The 26,694-nt window shown below is 33.9% G+C and overlaps 1 protein-coding gene across 10 annotated transcripts in view; it reads right to left on the bottom strand.

Moving 5' to 3' along the window:
* The window catches only part of LOC124354817 (septin-7-like), a 122,758-nt gene that overhangs the window by 21,275 nt on the left and 74,789 nt on the right, over positions 1-26,694 (bottom strand). For 9 of the 10 annotated variants that reach the window (XM_046805554.1, XM_046805555.1, XM_046805558.1 and 6 more), the window contains 6 exons: positions 13,782-13,938; positions 12,050-12,229; positions 8,557-8,797; positions 6,278-6,500; positions 2,539-2,728; positions 340-505 (listed from right to left, as the gene is read on the bottom strand). In XM_046805554.1, the coding sequence (XP_046661510.1) occupies positions 340-505; positions 2,539-2,728; positions 6,278-6,500; positions 8,557-8,797; positions 12,050-12,229; positions 13,782-13,938 (1,157 nt within the window). Of the gene's footprint in view, positions 1-339; positions 506-2,538; positions 2,729-6,277; positions 6,501-8,556; positions 8,798-12,049; positions 12,230-13,781; positions 13,939-21,199; positions 21,352-26,694 lie in introns of those variants that run through there. The other variant, XM_046805556.1, reaches the window with a different exon arrangement.

The following is a 26,694-nucleotide window of genomic DNA, read 5'->3' as shown; positions in this document are numbered from 1 at the left end:
TACCTCATTTCAGAGTGGTTATAACTGCAGTATGATAAAGAAGTTAAATGTAGGATTTTAAATTTATTAGTTGATGAGAATTATGTTGGCATTTCAATTTTTTAAATGTCATGTTTGGTCAATGCAGAATTTTGAAATAGTAGTCAAGACATTAGAAGTTCCATTTCATAACTTTACAGTGAATACAGTGCAGAGAAAGCAGTGAGTGCTATAGAATAAATATTTATAGAGAGATTTTATTATTATAATTTGTGTTGATTATATTCTTATACTAAACTTAAGGCACTAATAAAGGTTTTCAGAGACACAACTCAATAAGACTTATGAGTTTGTACTTACTTGTTGGATATGCGAGAGGGTTTCCCATCAGGTCCGTGGCCAGCCAAACTGATACACCTGAAGTTCTCATAGTGCACATTGTTGGTGACATCCTTCAAGTCCTGCAGGTGTGTACGAATCAACATGTTGCGGAGAGCAATAAAATCACAATGTTCCAGATTTTCAACTGCAACATAACAGAAGATAATATTCAGAACGGCCTGAAATTTCATTGTATTTGAAGTATTGTTTTGCAAAATATAAATTAGAGTACATGTTTTATATATTAAGCCGATGTACAATTATTTAAATGAAAGAAACAAATTAGCCATATTCTTATTTTAGATTAAGGTATTAATACCTTCGCTGCTAGTCTATACTCAGAGACTGAACATAGCACTCAGCCTCTGTGCGTAAAGGCATCTGCTGCAGTCAACATGTTAAAAGTTTTTATAAACAAACTGTTATATTGTACTAAAATCTGCCAGAAAAAGGTTACTCTTCCAGACAAAATGTCAAGAGTGTTATTAGTTAAGATTTGTTAATTAGTATACACCCTCCTATATAATATAATATATTATTTTTCATACAGTTAAATCAATCAATTATATTCATTAATTAAAAAAGGTTTATCATCATTAACTAATAAAATAAATCAAAATAATTATTGTATAGTTTGAAAATTGCTATAGTCGCAATCAAGTTATTTTTACTTAAACATTAATTAAGTATTAACCCTTTGCCAACAGTATTAAATTGATATGATTGCCCTCTCACATCGCCTGGCCACAATGGTGACTACGGCTGTTCTCTGTGTCAGAGGTCATTGATTTATAACCACGTGTGGCCTCAGCTCTATGGGCCACACCAAGAGGCCCTCGCTGTTTTACCGTTCAGCTTGTCAAACCCACTACATGTGGCCCGCTGCATTGCACAGTTATAAAATTCAATCCTTATGCTTTTCTTACTGGAAAGTGCTGCAATCTCTTGGTCAAATAAGTAACTAAATTAATATTTCTCTATACCATAATAAACATTGATCAGAATTATTTTTTCACCACTGTTAGTGTTACTGTAGCTGCTATATATATATATATATATATATATATATATATATATATATATATATATATTAGAGTGTATCCTGTCAATTTATTAAAACACTAGTTAGTACATGTAGTGAAGATGAAACTCAAAATATGAAAATGGAATATATATTTGGTTAAGACCTACTTGATATTGTATTTTTATTCTGCAAAAAATATATTTTTACAGATACACCTGTGACTTAAATGAAATATTACTTAGTTAGTTTGAAAGCAAACAATAAATAACCAATCAGTAATTTCAACCAAAGCAAATATGTAAATTATTTGATAATTTCATTTAAATATCAGTATTTTAAAGAGTCGAAGGTCAAATACTGCCATTTAAATCTGAGTGAAGGTGGCATTCATGGTTACACAAGCGCCAAGTGGTGACACAAAACGTAGCTGTCCACTGTGCGTCACCAGGCAAATTGAGAGGACAACCATCTGAGACTCCATCCGAGCTGAGTGAGAGATAAGTTTTGGTAACATTAAAGGCTTCTGATTGCAAAGGGTAAAAAATATTCTTCCTTTGTTTAAAGTTTGTTATCGAAAATGGAAGGTTTGAAAGGATAACAGGATTTCGGACTTTTGCCATTAATATATATTACAAAAGATATAACACAAACACATTTTTTGTCATAACAACATTTGAGATAAGGTTTTAATTTCAAATGAGCAACAATCAGTAGGCAGGATTTTGTTTTGTGATGTATGTTATCCATCAAGAATATATTTTATTCCAAGCAATATGAAATGTAATAGTACTTTTTTTAAACATTAATGCAAATGGTGACAATAAATTGTAATGTGGTTTATTTGTAACTTTAGATTAGTGAAAAACAAATCATAACTCCAACAGATTAAACAAAATTGATGAGGAAAAATACAGAATATTAAAGATACCATGGCATAACCTGGGACGGAAAACTAAAGGTGCTGGGCTGGCACCAACAACTCTATGCTCGTGAGTGCATGCAAGGCATCTAACTGGACCTTCAGCCGCAATTCCTGATTGCTAATACTGTAGTGCATATTCTATTTTTAATGATAAATGAATAAGTGATATCAAGTTTGTTTGAGAGTAATGATACGAACTATAAGAAAACAAGTCAAGAAGAGTGCTACATACCTTCAGCAATACCCCAAGGGTACTTCCTCCCTCTGATTTTCTTGCCGTCCACTTCAATAACAGTGTTAGATCCCACAACAGCGAAAGGAACTCTATCCCTTAGTGCCTTATGTAATTTGGATTCTTCGTCATCATCCGTTTCAGGGAACTCGTAGATTTTTATTTTGTTTTGAGCAATTTCGTTCAGAATCTGAAAAGCAAATCATAAATTTAGTTACTAAAACCAACATGGTGATAAAAAAAATTCAACTGGAATGTGTAAAAGAGGATTTATGGTATTTTAAATTTTAATTTATCTATGACATACCCAGATAAAAATGTAATAACACCAGAAGAGGAGATAAGTTGTTAAATAAATGTGTCATATTGAATCCACATGGATTTTATTTAGCTATTTCTTATAGCTCAGAAGGTACAAATTACGAATTCATCCTGAAAATACTTTACAACATTGCAGCCTTTTAATACTATACTATCAGATGTGCATGGCTAACTCTGATCTTTTCTTAATTGCTTTAAACAATAAGGAATACTGTACTTTTTCAGTACATATTGTCTTTTACATATCTATTTGTCTCAGGGACATGTTATGTAAGGTCTGCAATACCAACGAGTATATTCATGAAATAGAACTATGAACTCTGATTAGTTAATAAATCAGGATGCCGTGTTGCTAAAATTGCCAAAATGTCCAGCCTTGTATGTATGCTTGTGTCCCACAGAACCACATTTTCACACCGACTGCTTATAAGTCAATCAAACTTTTATATACCTTGGATATAAAAATAAACTTAATATTCTGAAAATCACAGTACTCATTGGTATTCTAGTACAAAAAAAATTGCATTAATCAGACAAAATGAGCTTGCCAGTACAGAAGTTACTACATGGCCAGATGGAAGGTTATGAGCTATTTATTCAATAGAAGTCAATATAAATTCTTTTTTTTACCAATTACTTGTAGAATTCCACAAGGCTCATTCCTTGAACCCATTCTCTTATCGTGCATATTAACAAGTTATGCTGAGGTAACTTTAATGGTGCTTTGATATGTTTGTTTATCACACAGCTATTTTTAACTTGATTAGTTAAAGTTGTTAAAATAAGTCAAAATACTTTCAATAGATTTTCATTAGGCATAGTAAGCAAAAGTGTTGAAATAAATAATATTTTTTGTCAAACCTCAAGGAAGAACAATTTGGAACCATTATTTTTTTCAAATGAAATGAGACAATGTTAGGTTTCATTTAAGGCTTCTCAATTATACAGAAAATCTTTAATTAACCCTCCAACCGACAGTATGGTTTTCCCAATTGGTAGGATGATTTTGGGTAATTTAGATGCATACTGTTTATATAAAATGTAAACAAACATTTCTTCACTGTTATCATTTCACTGTACATCATTTGAACTCTGTTACTTTTCAATTATTACTCTATAATTAAATATCTTTTGTTTCTTCATTATTAATATTAATAAAAGCCTTAAGAAGTCAATGGAAACCCCAAGACAAAACTTAATTTAAAACCTGTATCTGCAGCTTGTTTCTTTAGGTGAAGAATTTTTTCAACATATGAATCAGATTGTTACTCTTGCTACAATCATCGGTATGTCATGTCACTGTCTTGTGGATATAGGAATTTTTATCAGCCTCGATTTTACAAGAAAACATGGTATTACAATAGTACCCACCTAAGTGCATATTTCAATAGCATTACATTGTTGTGAGTCAAAAACTTAAGGATATGTGATAGTAGAGCTTGGAATAGCAGAACATAAGCACAATAGATATAAAATGTTCTGAAAGAGCTCTGTTTAGATATTCTGATTGAACACAATATATTTAAAGAACATTCCAATATATTGATGGAATTTCTTGAATCTCCTTTCAGTATTTGCTAATCTGTTGCTAAAGTTGAATCAACTTGTATCTTTTGTCATCTGTCATTAGACTGTCAGCCTATTGCTACAAAATCTTGTCGGTAATGGTAATGGTGAAGTCAACTATTTACTTTCAAAAGGGATCATTGAACCAAGTCAGTCACCTTGGAGAGCATTGAGTGTGGAAAATGAAAATTGTAAGAAGGGTCTTGCCGAAGATTACTTTTAAACTGTAAACAAGTTTACCAAACTGGATGCATATTCCTTACTGAATATTGAAAGATGACTTAAAAAATTGTAAGTTACAGGCATTACAGTTTCATTGATTTGAAGAAAGCTTATCACCAGATTTTATATTTCTAATGAAGACAAGAAATGCATTTGAACCTAAAGGCAAATTGTATCAAATTACTCGTATTCCCTTTGGTGTCACAAATGGAGTAACCTGTTTTAAACAAGTCATTGACAAAATAATATCAGGTGAACAACTTACGGGAGGTTATGCTTGATGATACAACAGTGTGTGGAAAAGATAAAAAACAATTAAGACTAGAATGTCAACAAAATTTTTGTCAGCTCTAACATAACCAGGACCTCAAAATCAATAAAGAAAAAAGCAAATTGAATTAAAAAGCTATTAATATAGTAGGTCGTCTGGTCTCTCACATCTCTATCAAGCCTAATCCATCATGTTTCACTCCATTAATGCTACTTCCTCAGAACTCTCGTTCCTTAAAAAGGGCTCTACTTTTTTTTGGTCACTACTCAAAGTGGATACCATGTTTTCCAATAAAATCAGAAAACTCTCTGACCGCACTCGATTTTCAATGGATTCCAGGATTGCTATTGATTTTGAAAACCACAATAACAACAATAACTTGTAATAATCTGAGCAAAAAGGCAGATGAAGTTGGAAGAGTCTTTACGGAACTGGAGGAAGTTTCTTCTTGGAAAAAATTTTCACCTATTTATAGATGAAGAAGCTTTGGCTTTTATTTTTAACACAAAGTACGCTAGTAAGATTTGTGCCGAAGTCAAGCCCAGATTTATTAAATCTAGCACAACTCTTGTGAAGGTAATTTTCCCAAGGGAAAAAGTTCACAACTTCCAGCAAAATCAAGAAACATGTATCTACTAACCAGAATAGATGAATTCTCTCATGTTCCATTTGTATATGCTTGTTAAGATGTGTAGAATGCCTTAAAAATCTTTTCTAAATACTCTGGGACTCCTGCGTTCATACAATCAGATTGTAAAGCATCATTTGTCACTAAACGTCAAATTGATCCTGCATTAAAACAGAATTGTGACTAGCAATACATCTTACAACTCCCCAGGAAATGGCCAAGTTAAAAACCTAAATAGGAACTAAAAAAAATTAAGTAAAAGTTATTAAGTTTTTAATTTTATAACAATATGTATTCACAATTTTATGTGAAGACTTGTGCCTTTTTAAATAATCAAGTACTTTTAAGTGTTTAAATTTTTATTGAATAATCAACATGCCATAAATATTAAAAGATTAATGGACAAGAATGACTCTAAAATGAATGATTTAGCATTTATTCTCAATAGTTTATTAATCTATTGGATTGCCTCTCCTATAAAAAAATAAATAAGAACAGGAAAAATATATGATTGATTGAATTGAGACCAATGTCAACAAACCATGTTTCTCTCTAATATTTTGTAACTGAACGCAACAAACAGTTCTTATTAATATTTATACAGTATAGAATTTCATATTTATCCCAAAATGTTCATGTTGCCAAGGAATGGCATTTATCCAACTTCAGAATACAATGATTAAACATCATCACTTCAAATGTCCTAAACAGTATACACTTGATCCTCTTACCTGTTTCTTGAAATGCGTGCACTCATCGGGGGTCATCGTGTCTGCCTTGGCCACCACAGGGATGATGTTAACCTTCTCATGGAGTCTCTGCATGAACTCTACGTCCAGGGGCTTTAGACCGTGGCCAGATGGTGCTACAAAGTACAGGCAGCAGTGTACTCTCGTGTCGGGCTGGCTAGCCTTGCGGTTAACTCGTGACTCTGCATTCAGGTACTCCTCATATCTGTACATTTACAAATGAACAATCAGTACCAAACATTTTGAGATAAACTTGTATATTTGTTGAGTCTTATGCAATGATATTATTCACATAAACCAAGAAAAAGATATCACCTAAGATAGTTAACTTCCTGTGGGACTCCTTGGTATATTCTAATACTACTTGACACTGCAGTCTGGACCTGTACACACCAATTTCTAATGTTCATGTACGAGTACATGAACATTACATACCCCATACATCTCAGCTTTTTAGTTTATGAGCAGTATACCTTACTTAACATAATCAAACGCTTTTGATAGATCATAAAAGATACTGGATGTTCTTTTGTAAATATCAAAGCCTGCTAAAACCAAATCCACAAATTGTGTGATTGCTGCTGCAAGTTAGTTGATTTTCCTAGTTTGAAACCAAACTATTAATCAGACAAAATTTGCGTTTGTTAAGAAAATTAAAAATGTGATCCAGAAACATTTTGCTAAAGATGTACTTGCTACTACTTACTTGCTTACTATGTATTTTGCTACAGCCTTGTAAAACCGAAATTAATAGTTTATTGACAATTTTCGGATCACCTTTTTATAAAAATGTGCTTATTTTTACGTGCAGATGGGAAGGTGCAAGTTTCGAAAGAGACATTTATGATTTTTATCAATAGACGTCAAACTTGCCACACACACACACACACACACACACACGCACACACACACACACGCACACGCACACACACACACACATTGTTTCATAAATCACATTGATATGACATTTATGTCTTTGGAAGTTTTAGCTGTATAGGCTACATCCCAATTCACCCTTACATACAGGAGTCAGAGCCATAGATAAAGTAGGTGTAGGTGAAGTGATGGTATTAAGCTTTAATCTTAAAAGTTAGCTAATGAGGAGAATATTTTGTTAAATTGCAAAACATCTGCATTTGCATTAGTTAACTTGATTCCATCAGTTTATGAAGGAGGCAGTATCCCCCTCCTAATTGAGGCATGGCTGACAAGCATAATACACTGTGATATGATATCTTTTGTGTTCCCCAAACTATCAATTCCCATCAAGCTGCAAGCTATAACAGAACACAGCTTTCTGGGGTCCACCTCTCTCAAATTCCAGGTCTCAGGAAAGGCCTTTCCTATCCACCTGAGTCAACATTTTGAGATGGCTGAACAGTCCTGCCAGAGATGGTCTGCTAATTTAGAAAGGAGTTCGTGGCCTCATAACATTCCTATCAAAAGTCTTAGTTTTTATGTAGTAAGGTCAAAGCCATTTCGTTACATCCCCATAGCGGGTCTATGAATAGCTTAACTTTTCTTTCCCATCTCTTTATAAACCCTTTTCCATTACTAAAGCGTACACCAAAGCGAGGTTTCGGATCTGTCAATGTGTATCCTTCCCCCTTTCTTGCCATTGAGTCTACCTTCTCATTTCCTCTGATGCCTTCATGGCCTGGTAGCCACATCAGCTCTACCTGGTTATGTTTTGCCAGTTACTTTAGCATTTGGTGATAACTAAACACCAGCCTTGAATAAAACCTGTAGTCTCTTAACGCCTTAAGAGCTGTTTGGCTGTCTGAAAGAATAGGAATATTTGCTTTATTATATTTCTTCGTTATCATTAGTTGTGTGCATATTTATATGGCTCCTTCTAGGTATTTAACTTTCTTTGATTTTATTATCATTTACCACATGCTCTTCCAAATGAAGGCTTCTTTCTATTGGTAAATGGAACCACTACAGTTTTATCAGAGTTTATACTGAGCTCTTCTTTCTTACACCAGTTGTCTATAAAAGTTATTTCTTTTTCCAACTTCCTTTTCAATGATCATTCATTCTTTGATCTTATGCTAAGTACTAGGTCATCCGCAAAAGCCTGCAAGATTAGGTCCTCCCACTCAGCTTCAAATAGAAGATTATCCAGCACAATGCGGGAATCACATGCATGCCAATGCCGTGATTGACTCTTCTTTTAAAGTTATCGTTATATATGTTTTTTATGAGACTCTATGAATATCTCCATTAAAACTATCAATAAAATTGTGTTGGTGTCTCACCTGGATTCGATATAGTTAATTATGGGCTGCCAGCAGTTGGAGTTGTCTACGGCATCTCCAAAGCCCGGTGTATCAACCACAGTCAGCATCAGGTTAACTCCATTCTCCTTGAGCAGAACCTTGCTTGTCTCTACCTGCACGGTCTTCTTCACCCGTTGCGAAGGCCCTGGGTGATCATTGCTGTAGATGTCCGCCAGGAACATGGAGTTTATCAGCGTCGACTTTCCCAGCCCTGACTCACCTATAAAACAAAACTCAATGCCATCATCTTAATAGTATTCTCAAATCAAAGACACAATTTTGTATTCCATATCTTGTCGCTAGTAAAGGAATAATGAATTTAAGTATATTGCTTCTTGGCTCATTTAATTATAAACTACTGAATGAAATGAATGAAGTGAATGAAACTGAGTGAGGTTGACTTTTCAGATGATATTAATCTTCCATCATACCTGGTAGCATAAAATAAACACTCTTAAACATGTCTTTTGTATTTTTGCTAAGACAAAGCATATAAAGAATGTTCTAAATATACTGTGTATTCTGCAGTATTACTTTACTCAGATAAAAAGTAAGGAAAACTAAAAAAGCAAAATTTTCATATGCTTCTGGTGTTTAATCATTAACAATATAAGTGATTTAAAATATTTTTCTGTGGCTAAATAAATATATAGGACAATCTAACATGTTTATTGCCATTTATAGAGAGAGGGTCAAAGAAAGAATAATTCAAAAGTTGCATTTACAAAAGCACATGAAACATTGTACTAATAAAGATCACATTGTACTAGTGATCTGCATTCTATTCCATCACTGACCATTAGTTAGAAAACTAAAATGGTATTTATAGTTAAAATGTGAAAGTATGAAGAGTGAAAGTTTTCCCAGGGAAGCAAGGTCCCACATCACTAATAAATCATTGTTCTTTCGCTTCCTTGAGTAAAGCACTAATATCCTCCAGGTCACAAGCTGTAAGGAATTTAATGTAGATCTATTTCAGTATGATTGTAAACTAATTTTTTAACGTACCTTGTGTGTGTGTGTGTGTGTGTGTGTGTGCGCGCACACACACACACACACACACACACACACAGTTTATCAATTTTAGTTATCTTGATTTTAAATGGCATATGTCAGTAAGGAGTGATATTTCTGTGACAAAGTTAACACCACATTTTGAGATATAATTTCAGTAATTCATAGTGCATATTTGATTAAATTGTATATTTCTTGTGAGAAAAAAGGAAATTAGAACAGAACAAGCACAAACAAATTTTTATTTTACAAAGATAGACTTCAAGACATTGTGCTAATTTATTGAATCTACAAAGATTAGTCAATAAAAAAAAAAGATTGCTTCTATCTCATTCTATATAGCTAACTCTGCAAAATAGATTTTAAAATTCAAAAGTATGTTGCCTTTACATTTTGAATAATCTATATTAAAGGCCTCACCTAATTTATCCAAGGGAAAACTACATTTTAATAACAATAAGTTATAAAATCGTAAATTTCCCTTCAACTAGCCATTAACTACAATCTACTCGAAGCGTCATATTTAATTTTATTATATATTGAACCTACAATTCAAATATTAACCCTAATAAATTGATTATGTGGTGTTCTTAATTAATTGTGGTCAATCCAAATCAGGTAGTTACAATTCATTGAAATTAAGATGGTCGATTATAATAAAGATAAAATTTATCTGTTTACTTGTTTACTGTTTACTGATAAAAGGTCCTGTTGACTGTACAGACAACTATATTGTGACCTAAAGTAAGCCAACTTCCAATTACTGTAAGAAGGATATTTTCAGTCAGATATGAAAGCTACAACACTGAAGAGACCATTTTGTCATGATCCTGAGTTTTCTCATCACATTAGATGTTATTTTTTCATACTACGAAATTTGAAATCAAACGTTTCTATACTTGCTATTGACTAGTTCTTAGTTGGTTTGTGTACAATGAAATTGTGGCATTAACTTGAAGTATTTGTTGCAGTTTTGAAGCATCACATTTTTTCACATGTTGCACTAAGGGGAAGATAATTTTATCTTATCTTTAGAGCCAAACTAAACATTCCCATGAAATTTGAGGTTGAGAATTCTTAGAAATGCAGGCTACAGTCTTTTTTAAGTGGATGTCTAAGCAATACAGGACTGTGCCTCAATAATCTCAGAGAAGGAGATGAGACCCACAATCAATATATCAGATAGCCAAGCAGCACTAAAAGCTCTAAGTTCTTATACTGCGAGTCGAAGACTGCGCTGGAATGGCATTGAAAATGCTGGCAAGGGACAATTATGTAAACATTGCATGGGTCCCAGTCACGTTGGTATAGAAGGAAACGAGAAGGCTGACAAGCTGGCTAAAGCTAGAACTTCTTTCCTATTCTTCGGTCCAGAGCCATTTCTTGGTGTATCTAAAAGCCAGTTAATGAAGGAAATCACATAATGGGAAGATAATAACGAGAACAAGGTCTGGAAAAACATACCAGACAACATACAAGCAAACTGTTCATCACGTACTTGCACAAAAGAACCAAGCAAGTACTCTCAGCAAGGAAGACTGAATGTGCCAGACAGCCTCCTTACTACACATTGTACATAAAATAGTAAATGCTGGGAGCAACATATGCTCAAGTGAAGCGTCTTCTCATAAAAGGTTCAGACACTTTCGGAAGATTACTATGCTATCTAAAGAAATCATAAGCATGAACCCTACTTACTCATCTTCGAGAATCTAAAACTCTTTTAGCAAAATTAGCAGGTTTCTATTACGATAGACCAAAATTGGTCACAGTAATGGGTGGTTAGCAGTGCATAACAATCCCTCTCTATAATAATAGTAGCGTAACATTGGGGTTTAAGGGTAACTATGACAAGACAAAATGAAATAAACAGATTAACACTTTGACTGTGACAGATGCCTTAAAGTGTGCTGTATATAATTGGACTATTCATTATTACACATTATACAGCTGCAATAATGGTGTTAATAAAGAAACCAAGAAACTATGTTTAGTTATGTAAAAGACCAGATAGCTTGGCCACCAGATATTTTATAACTTGCTTTAACCTTTACAATAAGAGATTTGGACATAAGAAATTAGATTGTATCAGAAATAACATTTAGTAAAAAAAATTGAAAAATTGATGTATATATAATACTTCACATGAAGTAATTCTTATTCCTGAGCATAGTTTGGAGAACCAAGCATCCTGTACTTTAATACAAGTTAATTCTAAAAAGTGGATTACAAAATTTAGCAGATATGTGTTACCTAAGCTATTAGAATGTTTTTCGAATGTAGGTCAATCAACTTTGTACCAGGAATGATTAAAACACTGTTATCAGTGGAAGAGAATATTAAGCTCTTATCTTACTCTCAATGAGTTTTCATATAATTCAAAAGAGGAACACATTACCCAAGATTTATAATGGTCTTATAACCTCATCCAAATTATAAAATATTGACAGATACATACCAACAACCATGAGCGTAAAGTCAAAACCTTTCTTGACAGCCTTCCGGTATACTTGGTTCGGCAAGTTGGCAAAACCGACGTACCCATCCAGCTCCTTGGTCCGTCTCTCCGGTACCACCTTATCTCTCTCAGCTTTGGTCAGTTTTTCTACATCTCCGGTCCCGTCTGATGGCGTGGTCACTGTAACATCATCAATCATTGCATCAACAGTTGTTACAAACTGTAAACCCATTTTCACTGAAACGATTATTATTATTGAGGATATTATCATTATCATTACAGTAATAACAGTTATTGTGACATAATATTAATGACATCATCACTTTAACATCAATCATACACACTGTAACATAGTTTGTTGTTCTTATAACCTAACACATCACTCACATCACAGATGATCACTTACCTGGGTAGCTTTAAGCTGATTCTTATACCATTATCTAAGTAGATAACCATACATGGATAGCCAAAAATATTATCACTTAATTTTTTCTATACCTATGCATACAGGTTACACAAACATTTTTGTATGGCTTTTAAGACAACCTGGAGTTATAAGTAATAATCAAATGGAGTAAAGGTCCTTTCGTAAAAAGGAGTTTATTAAAAGATTCAGAGCTGTACTTCTTGGAGAGATAAATAACTTCTTGGAGAGATAAATAACACTTGAAAGAAATTTATACACTGTTCACTACTAACTCTAACTCCTACTTTAATTTCAACTTCAACATGATTTGACAAAGCCAATATATAATATTTCTTCTTGGAGAGATAAATAACACTTGAAAGAAATTTATACACTGTTCACTACTAACTCTAACTCCTACTTTAATTTCAACTTCAACATGATTTGACAAAGCCAATATATAATATTTCTTCTTGGAGAGATAAATAACACTTGAAAGAAATATTTACATGCGTTCACTACTAACATGAAAGAAATTTCAATTGACTTTATGAATGACCGAGGCAATATATAATATTTCTCCTTGGATAGGTAAATGGCACTTGAAAAAAATGTATACACGTGTTCACTACTAACTCTAACCCCTATTTTAATTTTAACTTCAATATGATTTGACAGAGGCAATATATAATATTTCTTCTTGGAGAGATAAATAACACTTGAAAGAAATGTTTACATGAGTTCACTACTAACATGAAAGAAATTTCAATTGACTTTATGAATGATCAGAGATTAATGGAATCAGAGTTTTACCATTATAAATCACCCCTTTATATTTATATACAAAATCCTGAAACCACCAGATGAATATTATACTTTCTTATCAAAAACAGTAAAAACCATTAATTGGAAACAAACTCACAGCTTAAATTGTGTCTTACTCACAAATAATAATAATAATAATATTATAACCCAAGGAAAGCACTAACAACACTCATGTTATACAATTAAATTTCGTTAAGACTAGTTTAGCTTTAAAATATCTAAAACAATTAATGATTTGGATGTCCAGATGTCCAATTCCAACTGTTGTACAAAATTATTTATTAATGAATTATTGCATTATTTATTCAATCAGTACGTCATTAAAAATCCTTGGATAAAAAAACGTTTAAAAGCATTGATAGTTAAACCATGTACATAACATTACATTTCTCCATAACATAATATAAAAATGAGGTAATATAATCGGCTATTAGCAGTAATATTGATCAAGAGGTTTCTGGAAGTATGAATAAGGTACCTGTGTACAGAACTCTGGCTTACCTCTGTCAGTAGCCCGTTTAGCCAGTGCTTCCTTGATGTTATTGGGAGTGGGGGCGGCCGGGGGTGGCACAGCAGGGGCGGTGGCGGGGGCAGCAGGTGGCGTACTTCCCGCGTTTGGTAACTCATTTTTGAAGAATAGCTCTCGCTTACTCTGCAACTGCAACAATGGCAAACCTATTATTGAAAAACCTATCAAAAATGAATATAAATGTCAATCGGGTTGATCAGAAAAATGATAAGTGTCACTTAGTTGTCTTACAATAAAACATTTCACTTGTATCAAGCACTATGTTACTGGGAAGTGTGTACTCCAAGAACAACATAAAATGAAACACAAGAGACTGATGACTCCAGTAAAACAAAAAGGTTTCAGGAATGCTGATAGGTTATCTGACTGAGGGTTAAGGTCCTAATGGGATAACAGACTGAGCCCTAGATAGTCACAAAAAAACCTATGTTCTTTTTATCAGGCAACCAAACTCTCCCCAACTCTCCTCAGTTTGTCTCATTTGTCACAAGATTGCTTTTAGTTTTCCTTCAACTTATTTTAATCACATTCTTCTCTGAAAATAACAACAATGAAGCTTCGGTATGGTAGAAAGAATTTAATTTAATTTATAACATAGTATAAGTGATGATTTTATATATAAACTAGGGTAAACTTTAACAATAGGATTCAACTTCGAGTTCAAGAACAGAAGAAGTGCCTTTCTATTTTTATATTTGTCAGAATTATGGTTAAAGTTCCATTTTAATGAATATATTACTATTAACATTTTCTTATCTGGAGCATAAAATAAAAATCATTTATGAGTAAACAAACTTTTGTGTCTTTCCTGTCATATTTATCACTGTGCTATACTATGGAAAATGTAAACTCATCTTTTTAATATTAATATACAAACTGTTAGTTTTTGTGAAATCAGTGCATATTATTATAAAAAACATAATAACGATTTAGTATTCTTCAGATAACTTTGTTAGTAATTAAAAGTTGTATTATTTAATGTTTAATTAACAATAAAATTTAATTTGCATGAGTTTTTGTGTATTGCATAAATATTGCAATATATACTGCAAGAAACATATAGGTCTCTATCTGAACAATAAAAACAATTAATATATGATTTGATCGTAACTTGATTTCTCTAAATTACAAATTGATGTCATCAGGTTATGTCAACAGTTATCTTGGACTCCTGAATCTAAATCTAAATAAACTAAATACAACTATTAGAGACTATAACATGTGACACATTAACACATGTAGCCTAACTACCCCAAACCTGTAAAACGTAATTTTATAGAGACTTTGTGTGTAGACTTATATTATTTAAACACTTTAATGTATTTCCACCTATATAATGTACATAAATCTGAATGCATCATGTGGCGTGAATTGTTGAGAAAGAGTTTATATTCGACGCTTTGCATGGATTTTCATTTCTACAAGAATGAGTTCTATGAGCATCATTTTTGTGTTAACTTCTTTGGCCTCCTATCTGTCCGCAGGTCATCTCGAGAATGAAACGAGCTAGCTATAGATTCGAAATTTTGCAAGCAACCTCTCATGTGGTGTTGCGTGATTTCTACACTGTACAGATTCACACATTTAAAATGTTGAATGTCTAAGACTCTTCACACACATTAAATTTAATGTACTAGTAAGCCACACCTGTATAAGTCCATGGGGTCAGTACCGACCCTTATGTTAGAGTAACAGTTTATTTGCTCAATATTCTGGGTATATATGGGTTGCGAAGACTCTAGCAGACATTTGCATGAGAGATGATGATACCATCTACTGTATAAAGTTGCCACTTGGAAGATTGACACCAATTAATTATTGGGCTGAAGGTCACTTGTTAAGCAATTATTGCTACATGCATCATCTTGTGAACTTCGCTCTTAGACCTTAATGTTCATTATAGAGTTGGATTCGAAGGTAACATCAGTCTGCAAAAATTAGTTAAATAACGATCAATTTTTCCACTTGTTTAAAATAGCGCCGTTTTAATTTTGGACAAAAATAACCTATATTTAATAGTTTTAAAATTGTGGCATTTGCGAGAAAACAATTAATTGTCACGGCATAAAATTGTTGGTTGTAAAATGAAAAGAATGCTATTGCCTTTATGGTTATAAATAGATGAAAAATAAGGGAATTAATGTGTGTTAAACTACTGTAGTGCAATCCTACTTCAGCCAGTAGAGCATGGTCATTCAAAGTTATAAAAGTTGGGAATAGCTTTTTTTTTAAATAAACTTAAAATATATTTAACAATCAGTCACTCAAATAGAGTGGCAAAATAATAAATCAACTAAAGAACTACACGTAATTTGTCAGTAATACTTCTGGAAAGTAAAGCGAAATAACCAATTTCTCGTAGTGTCCAAACCCTAAGAAACAAAAAAACTACATACTGGGGATTTGTAGCACAGACCAACACCAAAATGTGCTGACATTTCCTAAACCAAAATCCAAATAACAAATAAAGGTACTAATGATTTTTTCAATATCGCTAGTAAGATAAATATCAAAGTCAACATTTATAATGGGGATTACAAATTATAGCTTTAAAGTCTGAATAGAAATACTAATGCTAATATCCTCTCCAGTCAAGTCTTTTCACAAATTCCTGCTGATTTGAAATATTGAAACATTAACTCTAGTATGCAAAAGGCAGATGTGTAATTTGTATGCCTTAATGTATTTTTGAAATTGATTAACATTATAATACGTTTTTCAAGCTACATTGCACTTGGTTTAACCTGTAAAACTCTATCAATGAACGATATTATGTACATTTTTCAAAGAAATGTGCACACATATTAGACTTTGGGTGGCCGTTACCAGCATACTTCACAGATTCTGATTGGAAATATACTCGTATAGTAGATTAAAGTTACTTAAAATGACCTCCATTTATAGTTAAATCGGTTCAAATAGTTGAATCTTAGACCATTTATTTTTAATATCATAACAAAAACTTAAGATTGCTGATACTTGAAAGCGTCCGAAACTCATTATATTCCATGTTAACTTCAAGCAACACCAAGATTTATAGTTATGCTGCGCATCGCCCAACTAGACTACAATGTACCGTATAAACGGAGCCTATTTTATTAACGACAGTTTTCTGAACCGCTTTGTAACTTTTATTTTTTAAGTGTTTTTATGCAAACTAATATGTATTTATTTGAAGTTGGTTGGAATAAAACTGTAGAGACTTCCCAGTAGCGTTTTCTTGATAGCATTAACTGCTTGCGGTAAGCAGCCTGCAGTATCGCCTGTGGTCGAGCTATTTATGTTCGCTTATCAACAAGTACCGGAAGAGGCCACTTGAGAAACGCTCAGTGTCAGCACTCAGTACTTGAACACCAACAGTGCGATCTGATCTCTGTGACTGGCCTGTCTCGGAGAGAGCACCGACCTTCTTTGTAATAACCGAAAATAGAATTTCCTGCTAACGTTATGAACAAGAACTATAATACTCGAATTTGGTTTTATACATAAAGGCAAGGTTCTGATTTTGAAGTTGGATTACTTATGCAGATGCATTTATGAGTTTTCACGAACATTTGTGACAGATACAAGAACGTATTCAGTAAAAATATAACAATAGATTAATAGGTTTGTAGAGTACAGTGGCCACTCCAGAGCCAGCAGCAGTAGTGAAACTACCTTGAGAGTTCCCACAAAAACAACGTTAGACCTCACGCACTTCTACGTCCTTATTATATATCGTAGCTTAATGGGTAATGTCTCATTTTTAAGATACCATGTCCTGATTTTACACTTTTCTTGGGTTCAGATGTGACACAGATGTAGGTAGACTCCTAATAATAATATTATGTATCAGCTGTAATTTGATTTGTTTACAGCTGATACATAATATTACAAATGATTATCAATTAACATTTTAAAAACATGCTGAATAATGATGGTTTATACAGTAAATTACTCTCAACAAATATAACTCCTGAAGTATAAAACTTCGTGCCTAATTGCCGTAGCTCAAAATTAGTAGCGCCACTGAACTAAAACGTAACTGTTCTAATAGTTCGCTGGGAGGCAGCTAAATTACAGCTGTTTCGATTTAAACACAAACAAAGAGCAGATATCGATTTCCGTATAATTGCGGGCTCCACGGTGGTGACTCGGGATAGTCAACCTGTTACACGTTCATAGCAACCAAGGGTTTAAGGGGGTTAAATTCTCATACTTTAAGGAACATTTACAAAAAAACTATAAATGATAGCACTTAGAACTTTTTTTTCTTGATAAAGCAGAACAATATACATATTTTAACACGAGATTTTTGTAAAAAAAATATTTTTTGGATTTTTGGCAATTTTTAAAAAAATACTCTGAAAATTACCAGTAATTTTTATAAATTAGTCGCAATAAAAAAATTTTCAGATTGAAATTTTTTAAAATCCATGTGTTAATAAAATGTGTAGAATAATGCCCTCTCCAAAATAAAAAAAAATTATTGATCTATCATTTATATTTTTGGAGATAATGTTCCTTATTTACCGAAAAAATTCATTTTCGGAAAAAGCCATTTATTTGGAACATCCATTAGCTTAGCAACTAAACTTGCTTTATAAATGCATTCTTGCACCATATATGAGGGATTGTCTGCTTCCTCTGCTTCATAGTCGTCTTCTAGCCTCTTTTTTGCCACTGTAGTCTGTCTTCAACACTTTTTTTCTATTTCATCGACGGCTTTATTCACTTTTTTGATGCGTAGCATGTCCATGTCTTGAGGCACATACACACAGTTTACCCCAGGTACAATCCCTAATTTAGCAAACACTTCGCATCTGACTATATTGCCTTTGTTGAAGACAGCAATAGCATCATATACCCCTAATTCTAGAGTTGATAGCATGACAAAAGTTCGCTTGGGAATACGAGCCCAAATCATGTTATTGAGCGATTCACTTTGGTTCTGTTCAAGCAGGTTTTGAAGAATTTGCAGATTTACAATGTCATTAGTGCCACAGTTACCTTAGTACTTATTGTAATCTGCAAGACAAGAACTAATTTTCTTACTAGACAAACTCTCCTATTGAGGCTCTGGAGGAATTGGGCTTGGTGCACTAGTCCTAGGTTCTGGGCTTTGTGTACTAGGCTTAGATTCTAGGCTTCTCACACAGTCACTATCTACAAACACCACTTTAGGCTTCCCTACTTGCTTACGTTTTTTAAAGACTTTGTTACAAAATCTAGGCATTGCAATACCTTTGAAATAAAACTTCTAACACAGAAAACACCAGAAACTTCAAAAAATAAACTGTGACATTTGAAATGTTATTCTTGGTTGTAAACAGAAGAAAAACAATAACAAACAAGGTAATGAAAGAAAAAACAGGTGACAAACAACTGTACCAATAGCAAAAAACGTAATAGTAATACAGCTCTATTTTGCATAAAGAGTTATAGTACAATATAAAATACTATCTCCTCAATGCTGAAACTCTCACCAAAAAATTTGAAGTACAGCCTTTAGAAAAAAAAATTTGTATTCAAGAACTACTTGACCGATTTTCATGAAATTGGTCTTGAATTAACCGCTATGAAAAGCAGAATAATATTCAATAAAAACACAAAAAAAGTAATTTTTGACCCATTTGACCTCCCGACCCCCCTTAAACTTGTACAATTAAAGTTGACATTTAAGCGCCGGCTGTAGTAAAATAACCCATAAGAACAATGATACACCTCATGCAGTTTTACAACCGTATTTTTTTAGATCGTAGCGCGTTGTGGAAGAATTTGTAGCAGTTTTGGTATGATTTAAGTATGGTGAAATCTCATTGGCTCAGTAAACAGAGTCTGAATCATAAGTTAGACCTAAGGATTATAACCTGCATTACGTATTAATGAACACAGACGGTTTAAAGTAGTCAGTCGTTGGTTCCGTTAATTTTCTATGTCAATACAAGGTTTCAGTTTATAGTTCATTGCAGAGAGGAAGAGCAATATAAATTTTTAATAATTCGACGATGAATTGTATGCACTTGAAGTATTATTTGGAAGTATATTGTAATCCGACCCATATGAAAGCTACATGTGATTTATTTTAACTATGACTGAAGGGAAAGGCATTGTCTTTTATTTATAAAACATAGACAAGGTTGTAGGATATTTGTAGTGTTACAGATCGTCAGGTTAATAACCCAAAAGCACGAGGTTGACAAACATTATTTATATACAATAATTGAAATAAATCGAAGTGCCGTTTTTGGAACACATTAAAAATTACAATAGTAAAAAAGTAGTGCAGAAAACCATAACATTTTAAACCTTTGCACAATCGCCCCATTACGGTTTTAACGTTGTGAATTGTGGTGATATTGGCACCCCATGGATCCAGGGGTCGTGAGCCAACACGATTTGTGCGTTAGCCAACAAAATAAATAACGATCGATTTACCAAATAGTCGACCTTTTCGTTTGTGTTCGCTGATTATAGATTTACCACTTTCACTCCTACAAAAACTAATGCGACTAACGATTTAATTCTTCCTAAGAATAAATTCCTCTCTTGTTTCACGAGAAACTAGATTGCGTGATTATACTACAACAAATCACCCTTCGGCCATTACAAATAATAGGTCATAGTGAAGCTATCTAGACAGTTTTTGATTTTTTTATAAATTATATGTTTTCTTTAATGTACAGCATGCCACTCCCTCTCCCAGTTATAATTTATATAAGTAGGCTACTGTACAGATTTTAACTAATTGATTGCGTTATTTTAACAACTCTTTTTACACCTTAACATACAAAACTTATTAAATTATAAAAAATTTTTAATTTCAAATGTAATAGTTTATCTGTAATTTATAATATATCTATATTTATAAGTATATCTAGACTTGGCGTTGTGCTGCAATACTGACGTTGTTAATGCGTTTTAAAGGTCTTAAAATAATATATTGATTCTTTGATTCTTATCCTAACCTTCAGCTGTTTTTATGGGGATCTAAATTTAAGATAGCCCAAATATCACGTTCATGTGAAAATTAATGCGGATTAACCAAAAAATACTTCTACTCTTTATTACTTCAGGGAAGGTCTAAAAAACTATAACTAAAGAATGTATTAAAAACATTAAACCAATCAAAAACTGTCATAAATACCTTGAAAGACGAAACTAGATTTCGATAGCGCGCACTTGATACAAAGCAACAATAACAGATTGTACAACTCAAGGAAAAACAAGAAATTTAAAAAATACATTTGCTGTCCGGAAAACGTTAGAGCATTCTAATCGAGTTTAAATCAAACCCTTTAGGGCGTAGGTCTCTTCTGTGGCTTCCAAAGTCCTTGTAGCCAACTAAGGAAATTGCATTCTGGAAAACAAATTGCTGATCACACATAATCATACCGCTGCGAGCACTCACCATTAAAACTAATCTGTTATTATCCCAATTTGGCCAGTTTCAGTGAATTAGACTCGGACGTAGGTCGGACAAACACTGAACAATACAAGACAAACTCCTCCCCTCCCCCACTTCCACTCAGATTACAATCTAAACTGGCCACTCAACTAGAATGTATTACTTCCTAATCCCAGGCCGTTAACAGACATAGATTATTATAAAAGACGAACTCTTTCATTATGGGGTTTTAGAATGAAATACCGTTACACGAATGTCCCCTCTACAATGATAATGCATGAACAAGTTTCTACATCAAGCGACTGTCATACCCACCACTCGCAGTCACAGCGTGAGACAGTGACGATTAAAAACTGTATTTCCACTGCATACACGTGCGAATCCCCTTTCCGAGCATAGAGCAATCATTCAAGAGCCAGCTGTATTAGCGGCCATCTTGATTGCAGCTCCGTCAGAATAATGTTAAACATCGTGCAATTATACGACATTATATTTAGTCGAAGAATTATGGGAGATGTCTCAATTCCAAGATATAATTAACATGCAACCACACGCTTTTTACTTTCATCGATATTTAGGTCATTTTTAGGTTATGTAAAAAAAACTTCTTTGTACTTAATCGTTTAAATATAAAAAAAACATTAAAAAAGTATATTAGATTTCGTTTTAATTATATCTTTAAAGTTTACATTTTACATTTACATCTGCCATATAGCTACGATACAAAAAATAAGGGCGTAAAAGTGTACTGAGTTAACTACATCTTTCACTATAGCTGGCTCTCAATAATAGATTTCCATCCAATCAATGATTTTTCATTTGTATTCTGATTCCGGGAGTAAGTGAACATGGCTTTACATTAAAAAGTAAATTTTCACTAACGTAAATCTTAACAACATGGGCGTATACTTTGGCTTATAGTTCTAGTTCTAGTTATAGTTATGTGTCGTCGTTAAAACAAAAACATGACTAATTCTCTTTCTTCCTCGGGTGTAAAATTCTAATACCTAAATATGTATAATGTAAACCATGCATACATGGCGATGAACATGCCAAAATCATAAGTATGCTATTGACATTTGGCTCCAGGTCAGGAGAAGCACAAATGAAAACCCTAGAGACAGCACACCGCACAACTAAAGCTCAAACACACGATGCACGCACAACACGCAAGTAAACGAGACGATAAATCAATAAGTATTATGTAAAGTTGTAAATCGGAAAGATTCTTTTCTTTGATTATGAAACATTACACATTATATTTAGAAGGAGTGCAATAAGGGGGAAATTTTTATAATGTACTAGCGGGCCCGGCGCGCTTTGCTGCGCATTTCAATAATTTTTTGCAAAAGTTGCCCGCGGCTTCGCACGCAATTTCCCGTTGAAAACAGTACACTATATTCACTTATTCTTTTTTCTATCACATTCTAAACATTGCTGAGATAATTGATAGTCGTTCCATCGTGAGCCTCTTGGGCGTATTATGAAGGTATGTACCATATTCCTGCCTCTATCTAGCTGTTACCCACGGCTTCGCACGCAAATCTTAAGAACCGAAGTCCTTATATTACTTAGTAAATTTTTTTTTTACTATAATAAATTTTAGATTAAATTAGTTATATCTCCGATGCCACGATTGAGCTTGCTTTGTTGTCTCGATCGAGAGAATATGTACACACGGAGTTTTGAGAACCATACTTCTGTCAAAAAAACAACTAAGGTTGATTTTATAACATTCTTTATATTTGTAGCCAACGTAAGATAGTAATTATGATATCTGCATTACTCTTCTGATCAAGCATGAGCATGGTTTATATTAAATAAATATTGCAGTTAAAGGGTGAATTTTTACGTCAAATTTGAATTGTATTATCTGGATAGTAAAGTCTATGTTTAACAGTGATTGCAAAAACAGTTTAAAACAAAATTTGTCGTTTCTCTTAAGCTTACTCTATGCTTTAAAACTATAAGTGTAATATATGTTTACAAAGAACAGCTGATTAAAAATTTGAAAAGACGTTAACATATGTTTGCTGCAATGCATTTCTTATGGGTATTTCTGTAACCAGTGGGGCGGAATCCTGAATCGGGAAAGGGATGGGCATAGCTTATAAACCTTCTCCGTGGAAAAATACATATACGTACAAATTTTCATCATGATCGGTCCAATAGTTCACGATTCCATAAAGGACAAACATACAAACATTCATTTTTATATATATAGAAGAAGAAGATAACTATAGAGTTAATTGGTTACTACACGTGTCCGCTAAAATTTGGCACCGCTTTCAAAATGTATGTGGTATTGGCTGTACGTAATTTTTATTTTGTCACATTAAAATCATTTTTTTACCTTTTTAGCCTTAATTTTACTACGAGTATTGAAGTTGGTTTATTTTTAATTTTAGGGTAATTGAATGACCCTTAAATTAAAAATAATTGGTAATTATTTTATGGAATGAAGGAATACAGTAGAGGTAAGAGTGTAAGTCAATTTGTTACACCGACATACGCTTCTGAACTGAGGTTAACTATAACTGCTCTAAAGGTCTGGTACATGGAAATTCTCATTGTGTCATTTTTATAATTAAATCAAAAATAAATATATTTTACATACATTTTTATTTTTATAACAAATCTACCTAAAAGCAAACATACTTCTCGGTGGTGGGATTCCTGGACAGGCAGGCTACTGTAATTTTGAATTGATTGTTTTAGGCTAAACACACTATTTTAGTACTCCATATACTGTATGTTTCATATATTTACTTACATTATGTAAAACGTAAACTTATGTGAAAATAAAAAAAGGAAACTGAACTAATCTCAGCCAGAGCAGAAATTGGCAATGCACAATTAAATCGGATCTCAACAAAAATTAATTGTGCAGTCCCGTTTTTACAAAATGACAGAGAATCCACGGAATTTTAAAACAGCAGTAAAAGAACTTCTACTCTTCCAATTATGAAAATGAACACTTCATTTGCTGACGTGCGTGAGAACGAGTGATTAGTGTCTCGAGCTTCGGACTTGCCTGAAGCTGTATGCTCGAACCCCCTCCCCCCCCCACTCTGTCAGTGTTAACTACAAGTACTTCAATCTGTTGGAATTGGAGATGTATTGTTTAAACTTCACACGAGTATAGAAGATTAGTTTCTTGCGATATCACTAGTAGTAATATTATTAAATTAAGATCAATTTGCGTTATTAAAGAAAATAATTCCAATATTCCAGGCTTGCAATGATATGTTTCGTACTTAGTAGTAAATACATTTTGTAACTACCCCTCCCCTACACCCAATACACAAACCGTAAAAAGAACCAGATCGTTTTCAATAAAGTACATGACTACTGATAAGGTTACTAAATATATAGAGTTTGTCAATTAATCCGAATATCAGAAGTGAAGTGGGGTTGTTTGTAAAAACGAGTTCGTTCAACAACTTACGGACGGTTTAACTTGATTACAACATTCACTTAAGACAATTACAGAGTTGTACAACAGAAGCTGTAAAGTCGGGCGGACACTAACCCTGGCCTTGAGCCAGCCAGCCCCGCTATATCGAGTGCTGCTGTGGTTTGTTTGTTCTCCCTCAGTCGGGTCCGACTTCCAGACTTCGGTCGGTCCGTATTGAACCTATGGGCCGACTCTAATTGGTACACTAATTAAAAGTGGGAGATCCAATTGCTGACGTCCCACCTACAAACACAGAACACAACAAGAATGACCCGAGTAACCGTCTCAGCTTATCACCCCAGGGACCCGGGTTCGAACCTGGTATTTTCGTACGATAATAAATAATAATATGAGCCTTGAAGTAAATAAATAAACAAAAATGACGTCATAAAATGCGTAAGATCCAAGGAGAGTAAAACTTTGGAAAGGCATTTCTTTTAGAATTCATCCTCTTCTTATTGGTTAATAATCTTTGTCGTTCATAATTTTTCAACCCTATTAATTCCCTTTCGTAAGTAATTTCATTTCTTTTGATGCTTAAGATATTTTTCACTTCAATTAATGGATTTATCAGTAACCCGGTCAAAACGTTAACACGTCTCAGTATCGGTATTTAAGAAAATTACGAGGGTTTGTCATTGACTGACCAGAACTGAAGTAAACATGGCACGACGACATGCCGTCCACACAATTAGCCATCAGCCAGACTTAAGAGGGTCTGCCTGTAGTCGTGTGCGGTATCGGTATCAGCGCGGGTCAGCGAACGGGAAGCGGACAGTTGACACTCGGTGCACGCAATGTCCTGGACCTCATTAGAATACCAAGCAGTGGGTGCCGGGGTGCTCGCCTTATTGAGTGGGCGGCACACGCGGGAATCTCGCCGCACCAATCCTGTATGCTAATCTGGGTTACGATAGAGTTTGATCACTGTAAATCGTGCGGTTACCACCCGGACTAAGAAATAGTTCAGTAGTTAGTAGTGTAACGTTCCTATACGTAATTACGTTAGCATATGCATTATCTTATTAGTAACGATGATTTCCTTAACGAAGGGGGAGGGGTTAGAGCAAAGTAAATGAGGTATTTTGAAGTAGTGACAGTATCCTTAGGACCAAATATTGCACGTTTCGTGGTTCCCTCCGGCCCGCCTCAAAGATTCCCCTTTATATAACTCCGACCGGTGGAAATCATCAGTCTATAACAAGACTGACAGCCTGTTGAAATAAGTTTAAATTGCCCGCGAACTGATCCCAGTCATCGACCTAATCCACATATTAATACAACCAACGCATCAACCTTGCAGCGGGAATACAGAGTATATTCGGTGATTAAGATTATTTACGCCATCGACAGGCATAAGTCCAATGTCATAAAAACTCACAAAAACGCTTTCTCTAATTAGAAAACTTCCCCTCAAACTCCGAATTTTTATCTTTTATTCTGGATGGGGTGGGGTCTTGCACCCTTCTCCCTTACCACACACAATAAATATGCCTACACCCCAAATTAACCCAATTGCAAACTTTGAAGTCAAGACAAAGACAAGAGGAAGTATATTATTTTTACCCTATTAGGTGCGCTGCCGCCGGTTTATTTCAATTCACCCGCCACCACTTCATTCACTAGAGAGCGGAACAATAGAACAAACGATGATTGTCGCTGTGTAAAATCAGGCGCGGAGCGGATTAAGTTCATTAGCACGGCGTGGCGCGGCGCGGCGCTCTCTTGGTAGTACTGTAGTTCAGTACTGTGCTGAGACTGTCAACATCTTCCGTCAGCTACCGTCCGTCTTACACACATGACTAAGTGTGTCAATAACAGTACAAGTTTTATGACCGTTTCAGTTGATTACAGTAATTAATGTTTCAATATTAATGTGAGATTATTCTATCAATACTCCATCGGATAAGAGGATGTTCTTATTCTTAATCACCTCTCCCTCCACCCCAACATCTCATAAATACTGTAAATCACTTCCAGATCGTGATAACTTCTTATTATTCAACTATACACTATTAACGAACGTTTCTTCTGTAAGGGG

The sequence above is a fragment of the Homalodisca vitripennis genome, chromosome 2 (assembly GCF_021130785.1).
Source record: "Homalodisca vitripennis isolate AUS2020 chromosome 2, UT_GWSS_2.1, whole genome shotgun sequence".
Taxonomy (NCBI): domain Eukaryota; kingdom Metazoa; phylum Arthropoda; class Insecta; order Hemiptera; family Cicadellidae; genus Homalodisca; species Homalodisca vitripennis.
The sequence above is the reverse complement of the archived record's forward strand: the minus strand, read 5'-3'. Positions and strand labels throughout refer to the sequence as shown.